General features: G+C 38.0%; 1 protein-coding gene across 6 annotated transcripts in view; it reads right to left on the reverse strand.

Moving 5' to 3' along the window:
• Positions 1-679: 679 nt before the first annotated feature.
• CadN (Cadherin-N) overlaps positions 680-22,422 on the reverse strand; it is a 108,096-nt gene continuing 86,353 nt past the window's right edge. For all 6 annotated transcript variants that reach the window (XM_043420812.1, XM_043420811.1, XM_043420810.1 and 3 more), the window contains 19 exons: positions 16,377-16,520; positions 15,410-15,525; positions 14,849-15,013; positions 14,598-14,735; positions 11,581-12,324; positions 10,693-11,272; positions 9,553-9,761; positions 8,895-9,227; positions 8,497-8,703; positions 7,972-8,243; positions 7,364-7,569; positions 6,466-6,608; positions 5,761-6,372; positions 5,247-5,547; positions 4,741-4,930; positions 4,388-4,629; positions 3,600-3,815; positions 3,335-3,490; positions 680-2,570 (listed from right to left, as the gene is read on the reverse strand). In XM_043420812.1, coding sequence (XP_043276747.1) covers positions 2,461-2,570; positions 3,335-3,490; positions 3,600-3,815; positions 4,388-4,629; positions 4,741-4,930; positions 5,247-5,547; positions 5,761-6,372; positions 6,466-6,608; positions 7,364-7,569; positions 7,972-8,243; positions 8,497-8,703; positions 8,895-9,227; positions 9,553-9,761; positions 10,693-11,272; positions 11,581-12,324; positions 14,598-14,735; positions 14,849-15,013; positions 15,410-15,525; positions 16,377-16,520 — 5,084 coding nt within the window. In that variant the 3' untranslated portion in view covers positions 680-2,460. The remainder of the gene's footprint in view (positions 2,571-3,334; positions 3,491-3,599; positions 3,816-4,387; positions 4,630-4,740; positions 4,931-5,246; positions 5,548-5,760; positions 6,373-6,465; positions 6,609-7,363; positions 7,570-7,971; positions 8,244-8,496; positions 8,704-8,894; positions 9,228-9,552; positions 9,762-10,692; positions 11,273-11,580; positions 12,325-14,597; positions 14,736-14,848; positions 15,014-15,409; positions 15,526-16,376; positions 16,521-22,422) is intronic.

Below are 22,422 nucleotides of genomic sequence, written 5' to 3' on the forward strand. Positions count from 1 at the left end.
ATAACAATGTTAATAATATTCGAGAATAATGGTTGGAAAAAAAGAGCAAGACGAACCGATTAACGAGTTGTAAATTATTTATAAATAGTCGTGCTTCGTGGGGTTGATTCATGTTCTTTCTTCACCAGGGTGCGAGAAGATAACTTTCTTATGACAACGATAAATACGGAGAGAGGTAGGAATGAGAGAGGAAGATGTTCGTTTTCTTTTCGTATTTTTTTTTCTTCACGTGTTTTCTTTATCTCTTTTTCTTTTAAACGCACATCAGCGCAATTATAATTCGTGTTTCACTATAGACTGACCTCTATAGTTACACTTATAAATTTAAGCTTAACATTAGACTAGGAAATTTGGGATTGGTGGAGCGCAATGCGTTATTTTTCTTTCTTGTTCATGTTTTTTTCTCTTTACACTTACGCAAATTAATATCACAAATCGCAAAACGATACGTAATACGATAGTTTGTCAAATAATAGTGATGATAATAATAGTAATAATAATATTTATAATAATAATAAATAATAATAATGATGGTGTAATGTGTGTGTATATATAATTTACGATAAGACGCCCTTTCCACCGTTCACCCCTCAATTACTTTATTATTATTTTCTTCTTAATTTTTGTGTTTCCTGTTTTCTTAAATTTACGTATTAATTTGTGGGCGCGTTTCGTTGACAAATATTTTCAGCATGTTTGCCCTTTTTTTTTTTTACATCCTCGTACACAGCAGCGTTTCTACGCGCATTTATTCATTTTTAATATCTCTTCTCTTCTTCTTTTACATTCCCATTTTCTTGTTCTCATTATTTACGGATAATTATCGCGAGGATCCCTTACCGGTAAATTGACTATGAATATTCCGTAGAGAAATTTTACAACTTCAGTCCATTCGAGCATCGTAACAGGGAGATTCGTTCTTCCCAAACGGGGCTCAGAAAAAAATTCTTTTCGGAGTCCAAAACTATCGTTACGGAGAAAATGAATTTTTAACGCCTGATTCTTATTCCACCCTCCCCTTTTTACGACTTTTGTGACCCATTGATTCGTTAGGTTTCGAAGACTTGAATGTGACACCTCAAGATTGCGACATAAATAAAAAATAAAACAATCCCAATCAAATAAAATTATTGGTATTATATATATAATCATTCGATAATTATATATATATTTATTTGTTTATAAATATTTATGCACATACTAACGCATTTATTTCTGGTCATATTCACTCACGTATACGCGTTCTCTTCCATCCAATTCTACATATATCTTACGTCTCATTTATAATATTGATAAACTCGTAATAATACTTGTAATGAAAATGTCCATCTTTTTTGTTCTCTCTACGAGTACGATGCACGATTTATCTTTGACAAATAAAAAGTGAAATACTCGTGCGTTTTATGGTTTCATCGTAACATGATTCTGGTTGATGCTGTTTATTTTGTTGTTTAAATATTCGCATTCAAACACTCTTTTTCATCAACAATACTTATTTTCAGTATTTTTTAATATATCTTTGGTTTTTCTTCCGGTAAAAACATTAACTATCGGTGTAAAATCCATCGTTATACAATTTTTCCCTCTCCTTCCCTTCTGTTTACCTGTCTCACCACCTCTTTTACATTTCTTTTACTTTTTTTTTCACACTGCCAAGAGAAAAACGGGTAACAACGGCACATGGCAATTAAATATATATTTATAATATGGATTAGAAAATAACATCTTAAAATCGAGTTTCTCGATTCGGGGGAGGGACTCGAGCAATAAATAAATGAGATAGTGGTGAAAAATTTATACAAAATTTGTAATGCCACTTATCTCTCGGGAGGCAAGGTATTCAATGTCAAGAGCTGCTGCAATGGGCTTTTTCGGTTGACTCGACAAACATTACGAACATATCGTTATTATTATTATTATTATTATTATTAATATTATTAATATATAATAATTATCATTATTTCTATTACATTAGCCGATTGCAGTGCCTTCGTATTCCGTTTATAAACGAACACTCACTAGTCCATTAAATTAGACGTCTTTTCGTATGTATACTTTCGCGCGATTTCGCAGTTTATTACTTTTATTTTTTTTTCTTCATCACTCAATGGTAGTTTCGTATTTTTACGTGAGCTCGAATTTCTTCGTAACTCAACTCATAGAGATCCTCGTTAACCTTTTCGTTTCACTATATTCGTCCCAAAGTGAGATTGGGAATGAGCTTTTAGACAGTCTTACAACAGTTTTTGTCACGCCGGGGAGGGGAAAGAGCCCCGGGCACTTGAGTCATTTTAAAAATCATGTACTCTTCATCAATAACTTCATGTCCAAGGCCGGAGACATGTTTGGATTTTTAGGTTTTTCTTCCCTTTTTTTAGCATGGAGCACCTACTGTGAGCGATGACTCTGTCTTTGTCAGCCGAGAGTATCGTGACTCTCACTCGTTCGGCCCTTTTTTAATTATTCCTCTTCTTCGCTCTCCTCCGTAGGACCGTACATATCGGCTAATTTGTCGAATCTCGGACCCCAAGCACCGAGATACTCGTATTCGTGTTGCTCGTCGTCAGTTCCTGGGAACAAAACAGTGAATATCGTCAAACAGCACTCTCCATTTCACGGACGCGTGTTTCACAATCCACTTTTGTCCGTGGATTTTCAACATTACCTGCCGGAACTTGACAAAAATTTGGCTTGGCAAGAGTCATTTTTATCGCATTGCGGATATTCGTTAAGGTATTCTTTTCACGAACACGAATATTCTACAAATAACTGATTTTAAATTACAGTAAGGTAATTTGATAAAGAATAAAAACTTGAAAAAATCGTAAAATTTATACGGGAGCTTATGGAGATTCCATCTTCACCATATTTTTATTCAATAATTTATATAATAATTCTAAATTCCTGTTACAAATTGTTTCACAGATGGAAAAAATGTAAGCAATTCGTAGCGACAAATGGCAGAAGCCAGAAGCTTTTTCTATATAACTGCGACTTCCCAGAGGTTAGGAATCAGTCCAAATTTCCAGTGCCCCAATTCGCGCCACCAAAAAATACGGTCATACGAAAAGAATACCTTAATGAATGCTGGTTCGTGAGTTTTTAAGACTGCACAAGAGGATTTTACGTTTTGCTTGTCGATTTTAAAAAATATTTTCTTATTGATTTTTTGTCATTCAAAATTTTGATATTTCGTTGATTTTAACCTGTTTTACGAGTTAAAGCTGCTAGGAAAGGGCGCAACTCAGAGTAGAATCGTTGAAAATATTGCAGCTGATTGCAAGACTTTTGATCGACTCGCTACGCGCTCAAGTAAAATGAAAATGGGATTTACCGGAAGCTAACGACGAGAGCGAGCCTGCCGTACTTCCGCCACCCTCGTACGCGTAATTCCGAAGATCGTCGAATGGTGGCGCATTAGGGTCGTTATCCGCCCTCTTTTTGTGGTCCTCGATGAACATTCCAACGTTTGGTTCCGCTCCGATCGGATCTGTGAAGATGATAAGAAATTTTTTAATTCAGGACTTTTCAAGAGCTTCATCGCGCCAAAGATCGAAATGCACGAATTTAAGGTGCAATTGTATGTGGATAACACTAACAGGCCAACTTGCACGGTGCCATTTTGCCTCCCATTTCCGGCAAAGGGCCACCGATTGGTATCTGTAGTGGGGTTATGTCAAATGCTGTCATATCGTCCTCGCCACCACCCTCGTCGTCGTAATTTATTATGTTTTCTCGCACGTCGTCATCTGGGCCTGGGTATTTGATATGAGATTCTCTTCTCCTATTGTAGACGACGAAAACGAGGACTAGTACTGTAAATTACAAGAATAAACCCATGAGTATTTCATTCCTTTAAAAAATCTACTAAGACGACATTTAAAATGTATGAGACGATGAAAAAATGATTCCTGAAATCTATGCTACGGAAAAAATCTTTCAATACCTTTTCCTTGGAAAAGGTCCTAAAATGTTTCACTTGGGAATCGGGAGTTGGCACTTGAAAGTACGAACTAACTTAAACCCTAAATGGGACAATTTTTACGCTCACTTGATTCGAGTGGAGTGACGAAACAAGTCCCTTTTGGAAATTAAATTGAGTTTCATTTGTCCACTTAAGTTCTGAGTCGCAATTGAGAATTTTGAAATTTTTTTGGGATTTGGATTCTCTTTTTCAAGTTTGCAGCCAATCAAAATTAGTCGAATTATTTTCATTCAATTAAACTAGCTCTGATAAATAGTTTTCGGCACAATGACAGCTCGGTGAGTGCACGAATTCCTATCTATGCGCAAAAGACGTTGGTTTGGGTAAATTAATAATCTATCTGTCAATAGAACGAATTTTATGAAAAAAATAGTACTCTCAGCAGTGTCTTCTTTTACGTACTCAGAATGATGAGTAGACAGACCAAAATGGCTGCCAAAGCTCCCATGCTCAGTTTAAGAGTCTGGCCCTCCTGAACGAGCTCGCAATTTTCACCCCAGAATCCATCCAGACAAATGCATCGGTACCGTAATCTTGGATCTTGATTGATGCAGCGTCCACCATTTAGACAAGGATAATCGATGCACTCGTTTTTGTCAATGCAGCTTTTTCCATCCGGTGACCTTATTCTCCCCTCGCCACACCTGCGCAAAGACATCCACTCGTAAACTCATTTCTTTTTCAGCGTGTTCCACGGAGATGCTGAAGTGATCTCGAGCAAAGTAATTTTGTAAATTCGGTGGTTGAGAACTTACGTGCACTCGTGCTCGTTCCACAGATCTGTACATTCGAAAGGCTCAGGACACGTAACGTGCAGGCACGTTTTGTTAGATGGACAATTTCTCTCGAGATTTCTCGCCATTGTAGCTTGACCCCATTGAGTGCCATTCATCGCAGGTGGCAATGGCAGATGCTTGCCTTCGAGTCTGATGTCATCGAGACACCCTGCGAAAAAAGCCAAGCGTTATTCGATCTTTCGTTCTCCACTATGAGATCCACATCCGAATTCATTGACAAATTATTTTTTGAAAACCAAGTCTCACTGATAAATTTTCGTTTAAGGCCTCCTGTACACTTGCAGCGGGCAAAAAAACGTGATTGAAGAATATCTAATTAAAGATTTTACCATTTTTCCGCCCATCACGAGTGTACTTAATTCCAAACTAAGTGATAATTTGAATCCTAAAATCTCGTCTGGAGCATCGTCACCATTTGGTGAGCTCCAAAAGAGCTTTATTCAGCTGGATAAATATGTTCACACCTTTCTGATAATCCGCATAAACCTCGAACGTTCTGACACCCGTATATTCGGCTTTGCCACCCGCATAAACTCCTTCTTGTTTATCGACCATCAGCCACTGATGACCCTCGAATGAAAAAGTCTCATTGAAACGTCGGCCCTCTCCACCGTCCAATTCCAGGGTCGCAGCGGATCCGTATCTCGATACCCTAACCGTGTGCCATTGACCGTCGTTAACCGCAATCGCCGACAGCCATATGTTCCTCTCCTCTATTCTCAGACTGTTCAAATTATATCTGAACTGGAGTCTGCTGTCGGTTATCTGGAGGGTAATGATCGAGCGTGAAAAAAACTTAATCTTTGATCACTCGTCTCGGTTTATTCCACCGAAAAAGCATTCTTTCCAAGATTCCAAACATCAACAAATTTTCTTCAGTTTACTCTCGATCGATGAGTACCAACTTACTGGCCAAGTTTAATTCAATCAAAACTAGATATCGAAATATTGAAAAAAAATCGTGGAACACTAACGAACCTGAAGTATAGCATATTCCCTGTTGTGCTGATCGCTAACTCGAAACAATTCGCCCTGTTTCTCACGGGTTCGGAAGCGCAGTTGTATCTGAGTGGAATATTTATCAGGTTCAAAGGAAAGAGCGTATTTGACGTAGCTGTGCTGTTTGAAGGTAGTTGGAACAGTGGGAGCCATGCATCCGGGTCCGGTCCAGCCAGGATTGCACTGACATCTGGCCTCGACGAAGCTGCCAACGCAGGTCCCATGTTCCCAACACCGGAAAGTTGATTCTTGGTTGTTGCAGATGTCATCAGTCTGTGGACAGCCCGCGACGCTGTGCCTCGATAATCCAGGGTGGGCGAGGTCGTACAATTTACTGTTGTGGAAGAGATTCTTGATGCAGCCATCGAATCCTTTGCCGAACGGCATTGACTTCCATTTGTAGTTGCTCGGGTCGAATTGCTCGTAGTACAAGCCACCGATTTGAAGAGGTGCATTGACGTTCAAGTATTCGTTGAAGGGTGGCACGGTTCCTTGGGCTTGACACGTCGAGTCGTTGAACTGAGGCGCTGTTCCATCTTCCAATTCCGATATATCAGCAGATTTACAGAAATCCACGATGAGCTTGACGGTCTGTGGAATTGGAGAAAAAATATTGTGAGTCAAGGATTTTTGAGCGAGGTCTTGAGCGATTATGACAAAAACGATTGAAAAAATTCGACCCACTTCCGTTGTCCAAAATATGTCGAGTCGGTGCCATTCGCCGTCGTCCAGAGGTCGTTTTGTCTTGACTTTCAGTTCTAACGTTCCCGATCCAAAGTCTATAAGCAATCTCGGTATCCCACGGTCCAACTCCACCGAAATGAAATCTGAAAAATTACAGTGGGAAATTGAAGGGCTGTTGCAGTCGAAAAACAGTATGGCTATTTGGTTATCTCAATTTATTGTGCTTTCACGAAGAAAATTTCAGTATCATCAACGTTTCGCTTGACGCAACTGATTATTGTAAATCTGATGAGACAAATTGTCAAATCTTCAAATCGATCGTGTTCCTTTTTTAAACAGACTAGATTTTACCCGCGGCTTCGCTCGCCCCGTCATCTGAAAAACTTTGCCAGGAGGAATAATACACCGACCTTGAATACAAAACAGTGCACTATTTAAGGACGCTTGTTTTTTTGTTAGGACGTTTATGAAAGACAATTTTTCGTGTAAAAATACGAATATTCCTGTAAATCTCCCTGGGGAATTTGACTTTTTTCCAGGACCAAAAGTAGCCTGTGTTACTCTCCGTCCTTTAAACTAACTCTATGCCAAAAATCAAGTAGATTGCTTGCTTAGTTAGGGCAAGAAGGAAGGACAAACAAACAAACACACTTTGGCATTTATAATATTAGTTAGAACTATCAGTGATTTATTCAAATATTGTTGATTCAAATAATTATTATTTATCGAATTGAATGAAAAAAAAATGATTTAATAAAGTCAAATGGGTCATCAGTTTATATAAGTAGTTATCTAGTCGCTGGATAATTAATAATTATCCTTAAATGTCATACATAATTTAATTTTCTGTTTTTCCGGATCGATTTTTTTAATGGATGTCTCGAGGTCAATCGCTTACCGGAAACCATGATTTCGTCAGATTCTGGGGGCACGATTGGACCATTGTACAACAACAGACCATCGGATTTGCGAGTTATGAACTCAAAACTCAAGTGACTGTTGTCACACATTTCCAAGGCTGGATACCACGCCCAACCGTTGCCCTTGAAACTTCGAGCGGTCTGCTGACATCTTGGACCATTGTAGCCCGCTGGGCATTGGCACCTTAGAAAAAAAAATTAATCCAAGTCGAGAATAAATGATCACAGTAAATGATACGACGTTGAAGTTTGCAACGTTGGAGTTCAACGAAATGAACGAAAAAAAGATTTATAATTAATTATTTTTTTATTTAACGAATTATTGATGTGGTTTGAAAAATAACGAATTGGAAATTCGGCAGGGAAGAAAATTGGAGATTTACTGAAATTATTGGAGAGTTTTTTTACATTATTTCGTTGGACTCCAACGTTGCAAACTTCAGCGTCGTTAAATGATCACAGATAACTGTTGGTCTATTGATTGTTTTTTGATGCCATTGAAGTGGAAGACAGTTACGAAATTCATGATAAAAAACAAAAAAATCAATCGGTGATTCATAACGTAAGTACAAGATTGTAAACTTACGTGAGGCCAAATCTGTTTTCGGTGCAACGACCTCCATTGTAACACGGACTGTTTCTGCATGATTCACTGGTAGTGAAATTACGAGCGCCGCAGGTACATTGTGCCATAACATCGACCCTGACACCGACTAACGCTGTTCTGTTCGCATTTACCATGTACGGTAAATTATTTATGTCGAGAACATTCGTACAACTGCCCTCGCACATTTCATTTTCGTAAAAACACTCGTCTATTCCCACCATTGTTATATTTATTCCCACATCCTTTTCGATCTGAAATTCAAAGAAGAAATCATTATTTCATGTCAGGCCAGTTGTCAAATTGTCCAATCAATGATTAAACAATACAAAATGAGGATTTTTGGGATCATGCTAAAAATCTTCCCTTCAAATGACGATGAAAATTGGCATTTTTTCAATAATTTACCGCTGTCTAAATTCTGTTGAAGAATTCGAATTTGAAGACTCAAGTAAAAACAATGATATTTTCAGTGCTATTGTGAAAATGCCTGAAAAGTGAACTGACCTCTTCTCGATGCATGAGTACAATTCCATTCAATCGTACAGGTTTGTAATATGGTGAGCCATGAGCAGCGAATCTCACGTCCGTGAGTGGTGGATGCTTTCTTCTCAATTGTACGCTAAAAACGTCCACGTTGTCTCTCGCAATATCCAATAAATTGGCTAATTTGTCTCTGAATAAATCGGCTTTGCTTCTCGTTAGCTCTTCCGACTATGGAATCAAACGGAAATATATTTCATGAGAATCCAAGTGATTATTTTCAAAATTTCAACATCATCTCTACTCACAGTCTTTCATGGTTAATGAATTTTTTATAAAAAGTTTAAAAAACTTGACTTAGTGAAAATTGAACCGACCAAACGGATCATTTTAGACTTGGAAATGGGGAATGATTTTTTCACCTTATAATTCCATACACGAATGAAATCTTCGTCGGTTATCCCGGATATTCGAACGGAACCAGAATTGAGGACGGCCTCGTGAGGAATGGTTTTGACCGTCACTGTGACATTCGCCGGCACATCGGTCTGCGTGTGTTTCCTGTCATAAACCTTGAAACGCAAATGATATCGGCCATCGTGAGTACCAGATTTCATTGATATCATTCCCGTGTCTTCGTCTAACTTGAACTGCGCGTGCTCTAATCCCTCCCAGTAGAACTTTTTATCAGGCAAATCCCAATCGTCGAGATCGTAAACATAAACTCTACCGATCTCCGTATCGGGGGATTGTCCCTGAAACAAGAATCCAAGGTTTGTTTTTATCCATACGAAAATCGGCGCTTCGCTCGCAGCGGAAAAATTTTTCTCTGGCGAAAAATGCAATTAACTCCACGGAATACCAATCAAAAAGCTTAAGCTTATTGAGAAATAGAAAAATTTTATTCTGACAAAATGGAAAAGCGTTCAAATATCACTCGCAATTATCGAGCAAAATGATCGTTGCGACCGAAAAAATGTAGATTTAATCGTAATCACTGATTCGTTTCAAAATTAATGTGGAGCTTCAATTTTCGCTTCATTGATCGCAATTGTGTTACATAATTCGTTTGATACTAACAGCGTAATTATACACGAATATATCTTTGGACCCAGGCTGCATTTTGTTGTCATTATCATCGCCGATAACGACTGTTAAGGTACTCGTACCAGCCATTAATGGCGTGCCCGAATCTTTGATAATGATGGGTATGAGATATTCTTTCTGACGTTCGCGATCGAACGATCTCAGCGAAGAAACAATCGCCATTCCATCGCCATTAGCGCCCTCTGCAAAAACATAAGCAATAATGAGTAACTGAATTTCAAAACATTGAAATACTTTTTTTAAATATTGATGAAAACCTCAATTTTTTATTGGCTCTACGGGAATGGTTTCAGGAGTTTTGATTTCGATTTTTCGGAAACGTTTATACTTTTCTACTTCTCGATGAGTCAGTTGCCAAACGCCAAAGTGACCGCGATTTTTCTCAGACAGTGAATCAACTGGTTGATTTTAATTTGCAATACTTGACATGCTCAATCGCGTCGGATTCAATGAGAAAAATTGATCGAGCGATACCATCAAGAACGATTCTTTGAAAGCCGATAATGTCGATCGGTGCAGTCGTACATAAAATGACAAGAGAATTATTAGCCTTTATTTCGTTGACTACCGATAGTTTCCGACCACTTTGTTGCGCCGTGGTTTACACTTTTGTGCGTTCCCGAATGCTAATTAGCAAATTTGCATCCAATGAGTCGAGTTTAATTTGAAACCGGATTTTCTCTTTTACTTTACTGCTCTCGATCATAACCCTGTTCCTGGGAAACTTCTCATCGGAGTGTCGTCCATTTGCTAATGCACTGCCGTAGCTCATTTTCACGAGGGCCAAGGAAAACTGGGGAACCCAACCGATACAGAAATCTGGCCTTCTTTACCGAGTTTCAGGTGTTTCGGGCCATCAGAAACTCAGGAAAACTGACTTCTGCTCGATCATAGATCCACAAGACTGTGCATGCCAAAACGGTCACTCAACCAAGCATACCGGCCTTGCCCGGGGATGTTTAGCTTGGGAAAACATCGAAGCCATACACCGAGCACACAACCAACGCTGACGATTCGATTGTGTCGTTTCCTGACAAATCAATTGAGCGCCAAAATCGAGGGTTTTGACAGCATCATTCAGAGAAAGTTGAACGAAATAAACGTCGCACTTACTATTATCACTTTCGACTTTGAAGCTTGCTCTAATAGTGTCCTCGGCGTTAGGATCCATTCTAAAAGTGAAGGGTGGTCCGTTGCTCTTGGATCGATCGTCATCGTCGGTCGCAAGAATTTCAACGACCCTCCGAGGGGGCGCGTATTCGGGCAAAACTGGTCGGTAATCTTTGAGGAATCTGGGAGCATTGTCATTTATATCTTGGACGACAACGGTCAGTGTCGCGGTCGCAGTTTTCGGCGGGATTCCATCATCGATCGCCAATATTTTCACTTGGTGCCTCGACGTCTCTTCCCGATCGAGACTACGTTGGATCGATACGGTGCCGTTTTCGTTTATGAAAAATTGACGCTTCCTGTCCGAACTGCGATCTATCGAGTACGAAACTTTGCTCTTGCCACCTTGGTCCGGATCCGTTGCCTTGAATGTCTCCAACGTATTTCCCACTGTCGCATCCTCCAACACCGAAGTCTCAATATTCGCCGTCTCGAATTGTGGCTTGTTGTCGTTTATGTCACGAAGCTTCACTACCACCCACGAAAATGCCACGTGGTACTTATCATTGTCGTTGTCTTCTCCCTAATAAAAATCGAGCCTCGTCATTAATCCAACGTTCAAGGAAGCTCTGTATTCGATCTATGAGAAAATTCATATTTTGCCAACTTTTTGAAAGTTTACGATAGATTAAAAAATAAAATTGGTTCAATATTTCGGGAACATCGATTAATTGATTGAAAATTATTCACGAAGAATGTAAAAAAATAAGGTCAAAATCGTGAACGTTGAAGACCGTAGTTTCGTATGGAGAATGAAATTTCATGTCGCGATATAATTGAAAATTTGTTTTTCCAAATCCACTCCCCAAATGATTTGAAATCCAAAATTACCTTATCGTTGACCTGTATGCGGAAGCGGAAACCGTTGCATTGCAGTTGATCTTCAAAGTCGAGGGCTTGGACAATTTTGAGTGAACCGGTGCCGTCGTTGTTCCTGACCATGGTGAATTTATCAGCACCGTATCCGCTGTTTTCGAGAACTTTGTACTGAAATTTGTTGGTCTCATCCTCGTCGTGAACGGTGACAGTGAGAATGGGCATTTCGGGTAATTTGAGGCCGTCCGTTTCGTCGACTTCGGTCATCCATTCGTCCTTGGTAAATTGTGGCGGCATGTCGTTGATGTCCTTGACTCTGATCGAGGCGGTTCCGGTACCTTTTAGCGAACCACCGTCCACAGCGACGACTTGGATCGAGTAGTCGGGAGTTCTTTCGCGATCGAGACAGCAAACCGCCGTTTTAATCACGCCCGTTTCGGACTCGATCTCAAAAATCGGCGAACCGGTTTCTTCCTCAATTACGTTCTTTTCGATCGAATACATCAGCTTGGCGTTCGTTCCTTCGTTCGGGTCGTCGTAATCGATCGCCGTCATCGTCATAACGAGCATTCCTGCCGTACCGTTTTCCGTCACGTTACCGTAATATATTATTTGCGGAAAAATTGGCGCGTTGTCGTTAATGTCCTTCAAATTCACTTGCACGTCCGCGTAACCCACCAGGCCCTCGCCGCCCTCGTCTTGAGCGAAAACTGTAAATCTCCATTGTGGTCGACCGTTTGGTTGATCCCTGTCCAACGGCTGTTGCAACAAATTGACGTTAAATGTGTTACTCCCTGCTCCCGTTCCAATAGGTATTTTTTTGCAAAAAAATACGACTGAGGACGAAAGTTTCGAGAAAGTTCTTTTCTACGCAGGAGTTTTCAAAACTTTCAAAATTTGTAAAAAAGAAAAGTTTCCGGATATGAGGAATAAAAAATTGTGCAGTTTCACGTGTAATCCTAGAAAAAGTTTGAAAATTTCCAATTTTACGTAGTGAATGCACAACTTTTGAACAGATTTTCTTCCCCAGTGTCGTTTACGGATGTGCGGATGACGGAATTTTTCACAACGCAGTTATTTCGAAACTACTCAAGATCACGTCAAACACTTTTCCCGAAAGTTCATATGTTCGCAGACTCTTACTATGGATGTGCAAATTGTCACGATTAGATTATATCCCAAGCTACATTGAAATTTTTGGATTTCGACCAAAGAATTAACTTTTGAACGTGACTGTGACGAGACCTTTTCCTGAAAAGACCCAATAATTGGAAAAATTCTTGCACGGGTATAGAGTGTAATGGACAATTATAGAATTGGACAATGGCTCGAGATGTGAAGGAGACTACTACAAGCAGCATTGTAACGCCATTTGCTGGATTGATACCAATGTCTTTGAACACGTGTAACACGTGGCCAGCAGTCCGACAATTTCATAATGAACATTATAAAATTCGCCCTAATTTTGATATCTCAATTACTAAGTGTGACTATGAAAAAATGCCAAGGTTCGAAAATTTTGAAAATTTTGGAAAATTTCAAAAATTTTGGAAAATTTCAAAAATCAAAAAATGACCTCCCCACGATGGGTTCAAAACATGTTTCACGCGATTCTGAGTCGAATGAGACAAAGTTGTAATGACCGAAAAAAAAAAAAATTTTCGAAGGCTATAGACTTCGAAAAAATTCGAATTTTCGAAAATTTCAAAAATCGAAAAATGACCTCTCACGATGGGGTCGAAACATGTTTCATGCGATTCTGAGTTGAATGAGACAAAGTTGTAATGACTGAAAAAAAAAAAAATTTTCGAAGGCAATAGACTTCGAAAAAATTCGAAATTTCGAAAATTTTCGAAAATTTCAAAAATCGAAAAATGACCTCCCGCGATGGGTTCGAAACATGTTTCACGCGATTTTGAGTCGAATGAGACAAAGTTGTAATGACCGAAAAAAAAAAAATTTTCGAAGGCTATAGACTTCGAAAAAATACCAAGGTTCGAAAATTTTCGAAAATTTCAAAAATCGAAAAATGACCTTCCACGATGGGTTCGAAACATGTTTCACGCGATTCTGGGTCGAATGAGACAAAGTTGTAATGACCGAAAAAAAAAAAAATTTCGAAGGCTATAGACTTCGAAAAAATACCAAGGTTCGAAAATTTCAAAAATCGAAAAATGACCTCCCACGATGGGTTCGAAACATGTTTCACGCGATTCTGAGTCGAATGAGACAAAGTTGTAATGACCGAAAAAAAAAAAAATTTCGAAGGCTATAGACTTCGAAAAAATACCAAGGTTCGAAAATTTTCGAAAATTTCAAAAATCGAAAAATGACCTCCCACGATGGGTTCGAAACATGTTTCACGCAATTCTGAGTCGAATGAGACAAAGTTGTAATGACCGAAAAAAAAAAAAATTTCGAAGGCTATAGACTTCGAAAAAATACCAAGGTTCGAAAATTTTCGAAAATTTCAAAAATCGAAAAATGAACTCCTACGATGGATTCAAAACATGTTTCACACGATTCTGAGTCGAATGAGACAAAGTCGTAATGCCCTAAAGAAAAAAATGATTTTCGAACGCAATAGACTATGAAAAAATGCCAAGGTTCGAAAATTTTGAAATTGTGGTTTTCAAATGCCACAGAGTCTGGAATATACGATTCTTCATACTCTTTTTTTTTTATTCATTCTCATCGTTTTAGTGTAAGGAGGTTCTTTTCTGGATACATTTTCGGATTTTCTACTACGAAACCAAAATGCTTGATGAATTTATTCATCAACAAACTTCAAATTGGGTACAAGCTTAAAATGTCTTACAAGAACTTTCCGACGACATATCGGCACCTTAGTTTCAGGAAACTAATATTTTGTCGTTTCCGCGTAGGATCAAAATTTAGTGTATAGGTGAACCAAGGATAATAAATTCTAATCATTAAAGGTTGTTTGAGCATCAAATTTTGTGAAAACAAAGCAAAAGAAAATAGCAATGTGATAAATGTATTTTTTAATAAACAAAAATAAATTCTCTCACCTTCAATACATAAATTTCGCCAGTGGTACGATTGATATCGAATTTACTGTTTTCTGGATTACTCGGATCAATTCCTTGTCCCGTCAGGAAATAAACGAGATCCTGTGGCCTGTCTTTATCGCCGTCTGTCGCGAGGACCTGAAACATTTCGTTGTCTTTAACATTCGTTTCAATTGTTGTGATATTTTTCGGAAATTTTTTTAATTATTGAATAAAATCGAGAGTTTTTTTCTCGTGTATTGAATTAGTACCTGTAGAATACGTTTGGGTAAATTTCTATCGTCTTCCTCAGTTATCTGAGCTCTGTAAGTAGGCCTTTCGAATACAGGAGGATTGTCATTTACGTCCTTAACATGAATAACTACGATGGTGAAATTTTCTTTAAGGTTGTCCGAGGCGGTCAATTTGAGCTCGTACTGTAATCCAAAAAACATCGAATTTTATCGACCGAAAAAAATTCTGATAACGCTTCGAAGAGACGTGATCAGAACAACACAAGGAACGTGATAACATTATCATAATTGGCAGCAACATCGCAAACTTGAAATATCGAATCGCAATCTAAGTTTCATTCAGTAGCAAATCATATTTCGTAACAGAATGTCCTTCATTATCATCGAAATTCGTTTTAATGATACACCTTAGTTGGAAAGCGTGTATAGAACATCTTATTTATTTTTGGATGCTGCAAAATGTGATAAAGCTTCCTTTCTCATTTTTCCATCCCTCGCAGAGATGTTCATTCCACTAGAGCGATGATAAGAGCTTATCGGATGGATGAAAAAAGAAATAAAGTTAATTTCGAGACTTACCCTCTTCCTGGTCTCGTAATCCAATAGCCCCGCAACGTATATCGCCCCGGTCATGTTCTTAACCGCAAACGCACCCCCTAAGTTACCGCTCGTAATCTCGTATCGAATACGCGAGGCTGGATCCCACAATCATCCGATTAGTCATTACCGCATTAAATAAGCTCCATTCACAACATTAAAAATTCAATTTATGCAGAAAGTACACAATACATTTAATCAATGATGAAATTTGGTGCTCTCATCACCAGTGGAATTGTACTACATCCTAAATAATTAACGTTTTAAGGTAGTTTATGCACGAAATGATTTTCTTAAAGAAGCTTGAAATTTACACAGAGTCTAAATGGGTAGTCGATCAAATTTTATCAAATTTTAAAGGGCTCGTCTTATTGGTTATTTAGATAAACGTGTTTAAATACGAAGAGAACACTTGCTTATTTCGGCTTTTTGTTTCTTCTTGGCTTGGCTCATTTTACTGCTTTTTATTAATACTTTTTTCTTGATCCATTTCCCGTTGTGTTTTCCCTTTGCGCTCTCTAATGCGATTTTTGACATAAGAAACTATTTTTACCAGGGACGAATGAAATTTCGGATTCAGTCAATGATGGATCCCCGTTGAATGAATGGCTTGTAATTTAATTCGTCAAAAGATAAGTTGAAAAAATTTATTTACAATTTCGGATCAATAAATCTGATATTAATTTAAAGCGATTGAATCTTTAAACAGGAAGTGAAAATTGATCCAATTTAGGCACCCATAAAATACGATCCTTCGGGCACGATCTACCTTAAAATGGAATGACAAGCAAAAATTTCGACAGCAAAGTTACAGAAGTACTTTGAATCCAATAAACCGAATGAACTCGTCTGACGAACATCGTTTTTGCTTCAGTCTCCGAAAAATGACAGCTAAAGGTAGTTGATAGGGATAATTGCTATTAAATTTATTGCAAAAGATGAAACTTACACTCGTCGTGGTCTTTGGCGGTGACGGTGAGAACGGTGTGTTGAATATCTTCATTTTCGTCTACCTCAGCCTCGTAGAGGCCTTTGTCGAAGTACGGAGGATTATCGTTCTTGTCGGCGATTCCTATACGAATGAATTTCGTAACTGAAACACGAAGAAAAATGAAAATTTATTATTGCTCTTCGAGGGAAAAATTCGGCAATTAAGGTAACGAAACTAGCATGTTGCTTGGAGAGAAAGTTTATGAATATAGGAATTGGTATATCTGTAAATTTGTATAAGGGGTTCGAGGTGAACGTCAACTGTTGAGTTTGATGGAGTTTGCGGACAAATTCAGCGGTAGCCGATATAGTAATCGGGGGTGTATTAACACAGGCAGGCGTTACAGTAAAACAGAGAGAGAAAGAGCCGATCTCGTTAAGCCACTTCCGTGGCGAGTTGGCTCATAATTAATTAACGCAACGGAGAACGAGACGTCGTCGCGTCGCTCCGTCGCCGAAGGGGATATATCGAGACTTTGAGCGGCTTTGCGATAGCGCCAAAGTTTAAGCCCAAGTTTGAACCAACTTCGAAGCTGTGGAAAGCGACAAGATTTCTCTTTCTCGCGTCCTCAACCTGCTATGATTTCTTCCTTTTGCTCCTACTTTTTTCAATTTTCCCACATTTCCACGAAACCATTCCAAGTCATTTTTCATACTCATGTTTTCTGTCACCGGTTTTTTGTTCCTTTCAGCTTTATCGCTTTTTTCTTTATTGATATTGAGAGCTGTGATATCTGACGAAATATTCGGGTGTCCTGATTGGTGGTTTGCGCTCACATGCTCTGGTTCTCAAGTCCTATACTTCTTTTATGAGGCGACAAGTGCGCAATGAGGAATAACAAAATTCGAATTCGAATAATATATTATATTAAGGAAGTTCATGCGTTATTTGTGATTCAAAAAAGCAAGTGAACTTTTTTGCTCTTTTCATGATCAAAGAGGCGATTAATAAAATTATGTGTAACATTTGTTGAGATTGATCAATTTTTAGTATAATCATTGTGGTTAAAATACTTTGGTAGTAAAATCGTCGAGCAAAATGTGACAACAACCATATTCTATTTATATGCATTTGCATATCTATGTTTTAAAGCAGCTGGCTCATGGCATTGTCAAACCTTCCACCGTTCGTGTCGTTATTACTCGTTAACCACAAAAAAGTGTTTTTCTTTATTAATTTCCAAGTGATTTTCACCAGTAACAAGGCTTTCTCAAGACATCATTGATATCTAAAAACATTCTACTTTCTTATTCTCGTTTTTGGCTCTTTAAAGTAGGAAGGATCCTAAGTCATTAAATCCAGATGGTCGCACAGGAAGTGTGCCTGCCATAGGAGCCTGTGTATAACTCTTAAAAAAATGTGATCTTCGTTGATTGTTTTCTCGATAACTAGACAGTATGTCCTATAATAATTCGAGGAATAAATACACGGCGTATATTTCTAGCATATTTTGCAAATATCATCTCTCTGAGTTGGAATTTTGGATTTTTATGAGATTCGCGTGAACTTCCTTAAATACCACTTGATTGATGAAATACCGGAAATGCTTTTGATCCGAAAAGGATCCAATCAATTGATGTATGAACGAGGAAATGTTTCGTTGTAAAATGAATTTTGAAATATTTCCATCAGCATGTTAACCCAGTAAAAAATTATCGGAATGCCCAGTGCTCTCTTGCGACATATAATCTTCGTTAATATAATTCATTAATTTGACTGGTCCCGGCGATTATAACTGGCAAATGCAAGTTAATGGTTGCAGTGGGTATATCTTTGGGATAATGGATATTGGTTAGCTTAGTATTCAGGATCCATCGGAATGGAACGTTGGAAGACTAAGTAGCGAGAAGAGGACACTGACCTCTGAAGTGAGCTTTTGATAGCAGTCTTTCTCTCCTGCTCTTACTAAATTTCATATGGTGACTCTACTCTTCCTTGCTTCATTAACTAAATCCAAGCATCGGGGATGCAACTCACGGGATGCGAGCCTGGCTTCTGTGGGTTTTACTCAAATCGCTATTTTATGTTACCGGCGTATACCGCATGCACACTGCCAGTTGCAAATTTAGATTAGCCCTGACTCTCGAGTGTTTTCTCTCTCTCTCCCTTCCCCTCTTCCTGCTTGTCGTAAAGTGTTCTCAAAGTAATTGCCCTTGCTATCGGCTTCCACAGGATTTGCCTATACCGTATAATCCACGAGCAGTAACCACCTAACATGCCATAAAACTTCCTGCATGAATTAAGAGCTTTTGCTCTATTCGCGATCGAAGATATGAATTATTGATTGTAACCACACACTGCAAAAAAATTGTGCAGTGCTTTCGATATCAGACTTGATAGTGGTTTAATATAACATTGCATTCACTCGCCATTCTTATCGAGGGCGAATGAAAATGCATTTGTGGCAGATAAATATTCCAACGTGATTCTTTTTTTTTTTTTTCCAAGAATATTTCTTCTCGTGAATCTTCAATACTCCGGGATTATCGTTATCTTTATATCTAATATTTTTATTGGATCAGATAGGAATGCTTAAATTGGTTTCATACAAGCACTCTGGCGTATAAACGATTAAGGATTCCCGGAATTCTCGTATAACCATGGAGAAAATGATAGAAATTTCTAGGGATTTAACAATTGAGGCAAAACTTTCGATTCATCTATTGACGATATTTTGTTGTTTATTTTTTCATTCGTTTCATTTACCGTTTGAGCGACTATAAGGGGAAAGAATTGATAGGTAAAAATTCACGTTACAGCAATTGAAATCGGAGATAACTTGGAATATTTGGAAATTTTGACATGGAAAACTTTCATGAAGAGAAAATGGAATTCCTTAAATAGCACAGGAAATTTTCAAGAAAATAAATTGAATTTCCTTGTATACTCCAGGAAATATTATTGTATTTTCATGAAAATTCGCTTCAAGCTCTGTAAAAAATTCCAACCCTTCCGGGTATTTTCGTGTTTCTGTTGCTACAACGATGATCTGTACTTTTGAATTTTCCACTCCGGATTTAATGAATTTCTCACTAAATCGAGGTAGTGGAAATAACAGAGGTGTTATAAAAATTCGTGGAATCGAGACAGCTTTTGGTTTATTTTTGTCGAGCATTCTGTGAATTCGTTTATAACCCACACCGAATAAATAGAGAAAATTTTTAATAATTCGCTGAGAATAAATATTGGAATATTGAGGAAATTCCCTGATTAGTTAATCTGACAGAAAACCTTGATAAAATGAAGCAGCTTCCATGCATCAGACAAGCTTTCAAAGAGCTTTCAAAACTTTGAATAATTTTGTTTCTCTTTATAAAACCTTCATCTGCGATATCGCAAACTCCTTGCATGATTTTCTTCTGGTTCTTGAATGAAATTTTTTTCCAAGAGATAACAGCAAATGTGCTTGGTCTCACAAAAGAGGGTTACGATATGAAATATGCCAGTGTTTTCCTGTGGCTGACCTCAAAAAAAGAAGCGCTACTATAAAACAAAGTATTAATCAGCATTCCAAAAAACACGGCTCCCTGTTTTTACAACGTGCTGCACATTTTACCCGATTTGTCGTTAAAAACCACAAGTATCACACGTTTCCTCTCAACAAAGTCCCATGTACGCTCTCTCTGCTTTTTCTTCGTTTTGGGTTGCATTTATCACGTTTCTTTCTTTGCACGTTCGCTTGCTTTTATTGCATATATTCAAGAGTCGAAAACGATGTATTGCCCATAGGAAGAAATTTCAAAAATTTGTATAACGAATAATTGCAATTGTTCCTTCAAAATACTGTCCCATAAAGTATTCAGCTGCTCAAACCTCCAATAAATTACAGAACCGAGTTAATAACTTTTGCGTATTACTTAAGGTCGTTGCTTAAAATTTTTAAGTGAATTGATGTCCATAAAAATGTTTCTACTCGTTGATGAATATCTCCTGAATGTCCTGTTTCAAGAAAAACTGAGGTTACCGAACTAATTTTGGAGAAATTAAATATCGAAGTATTTTATATTCGACGTATTCGAAGTAATTTATTTCAACGAAATTTTCAATAACTGAGAATAAATATTCTATCAACCTTAAGTGATTAAAACAGACGTTTTTCTGAATAATAATTAATATTATCATTGAAAGTTTATCCGAAAATTTTCGCATTGTTTATCCGAATGAATAGTAATCATTCAGTATCTATAAGGTGGCATTGCTGACATCACTCAATGTATTAGCATGAAACTTCGTTTCGTGCTCCCACCCTCTAAAAAGATTTAGCAATACCCTTAAAAATATCGACTCCTGGTCGATCGATGAAAGGCATTCGAAAGTGTATTATCTAAGGACAAATGAACTCTGAAGTCTTGATTCTTTGTAGGCTCAAATCGGCTGCCATGATTTTTATACTTAGTAACTTGAAATTTATCAACCTCCTGTCTGCTCCTCGTAAATGCATGAGTACGTGTAAATCCAATCGCGAGGTTTGAGAAAACCTCAAACTCGTAAACTGTCAACTCAGCCTAAATGCGAAGGGTCTCGTGACCCACACTAGGCAGCGACGCCTCGCGGATTTTTCTCGAACTGCTGTTGGAGTGTAAAGCAGGCAACCTGTCACGTAATATTAATGTCGTTAAGTGACTTTTGGAGCGGTTATCAGCAAAAATGTACGTTTTTATCAATGATTAAAGTTTTAAGAACGACTGGTTCATGTTTCCAGTGATAAATCATGCACAACTGTCAAAATTGCACTCCAATATAGCGCCATATTTCCGAGAAACGCGAGCATCGCCATCGACAGTGTGGATCGCCAATCCAATATTAATCGAATAACGAATGAGGTGTATAAAAGAAAATTCAACTTGGTGCATTAGAAATGGAAGTAGATCAATATAACTGCAGATACAACGATGGAAGTAGGTGTTGAACTATTCTCCAAAGATCAACTTCCTATCCTCGGCATAGTACTTGAGTATTCTGTCTCACATGCGACGCTTATCTCTTAATAAGGGTACGTGATTCTATTATTGATTTAAAATGATTTATACATATTGGAAAACGAAGCAATCTCAAGTGTAGAAGCGTGAAGTGACTTGCCGTCGTTCGATGCTTAACACTATCGTTGTAACATTCGATTTAACCATAGTCTGGGCAATTACAATAAGAAAATGTCCGTCTCGAAATCAGCAGTGGTATAACATTTGTTTGTGGTACTCACTGGATCGGCTTAAGGATTTACGTTTATACATTTGCGCTGATTCCTATTGGTTTTAGTCTTAGGCAGTGCTGCACTCGTATTTACTTGGCCCAACTCTTTTTAGTGTCCCACTCGTGCAGCTTATTAATTTTTAATCAAAGGATTTGTCAAATTCAAGCATTCAACAATTTTTTATTTTCGTGTGCGCACTGAAAAAGAATTTATTTGTCACACTGAATTCCTCTTGTTGGACAAAGTACTGGTTGAGTCAACAATTTTTTGGTGAGATCCGGAATGTTTTTCGAGGGCGGATCAATTCGACGAGCGCAGTCGAAGGATATTTTTCTTTGCGTTAGCATTGATTTCTTTGGCTACACCGGAGTTTTGTTGATTCAGTTAACAGCTTGCTTCAGCATCCGTAAATCATTTTGTCAGATGTCTGCTTTGGTTGAAAAAACCATCGTTTTTTCAGTCGACGAAATCTTCATCGAAGCTTGCTCGTTAAACAAATTTATGTAGTTTTTTGTTCATGTGATATCATTAAGGATACATGTAAATTAGAGAGCAAGGAAACCATTTTTTGGTGCCAATGATTTTTTGGTATCGCAGTAGGTACAAATTCGAATAACTTTCTACATTCTCGACTGCTTTCATCTTTCTCTCAAATATTATGAATCATTGAATACTTTTTTGTATTTCCCAAAATTACTGTACAACGTACGTTTGATGCTGAATCAAAAAAGTCAGCACATTGAAATCCAAAATAGCGATCGTAAATGACAGGAAATACGATCATTTCCGAGGGACTTTGATAAAATTCTTTTC

Source organism: Venturia canescens, chromosome 5, assembly GCF_019457755.1.
Source record: "Venturia canescens isolate UGA chromosome 5, ASM1945775v1, whole genome shotgun sequence".
Lineage (NCBI taxonomy): Eukaryota > Metazoa > Arthropoda > Insecta > Hymenoptera > Ichneumonidae > Venturia > Venturia canescens.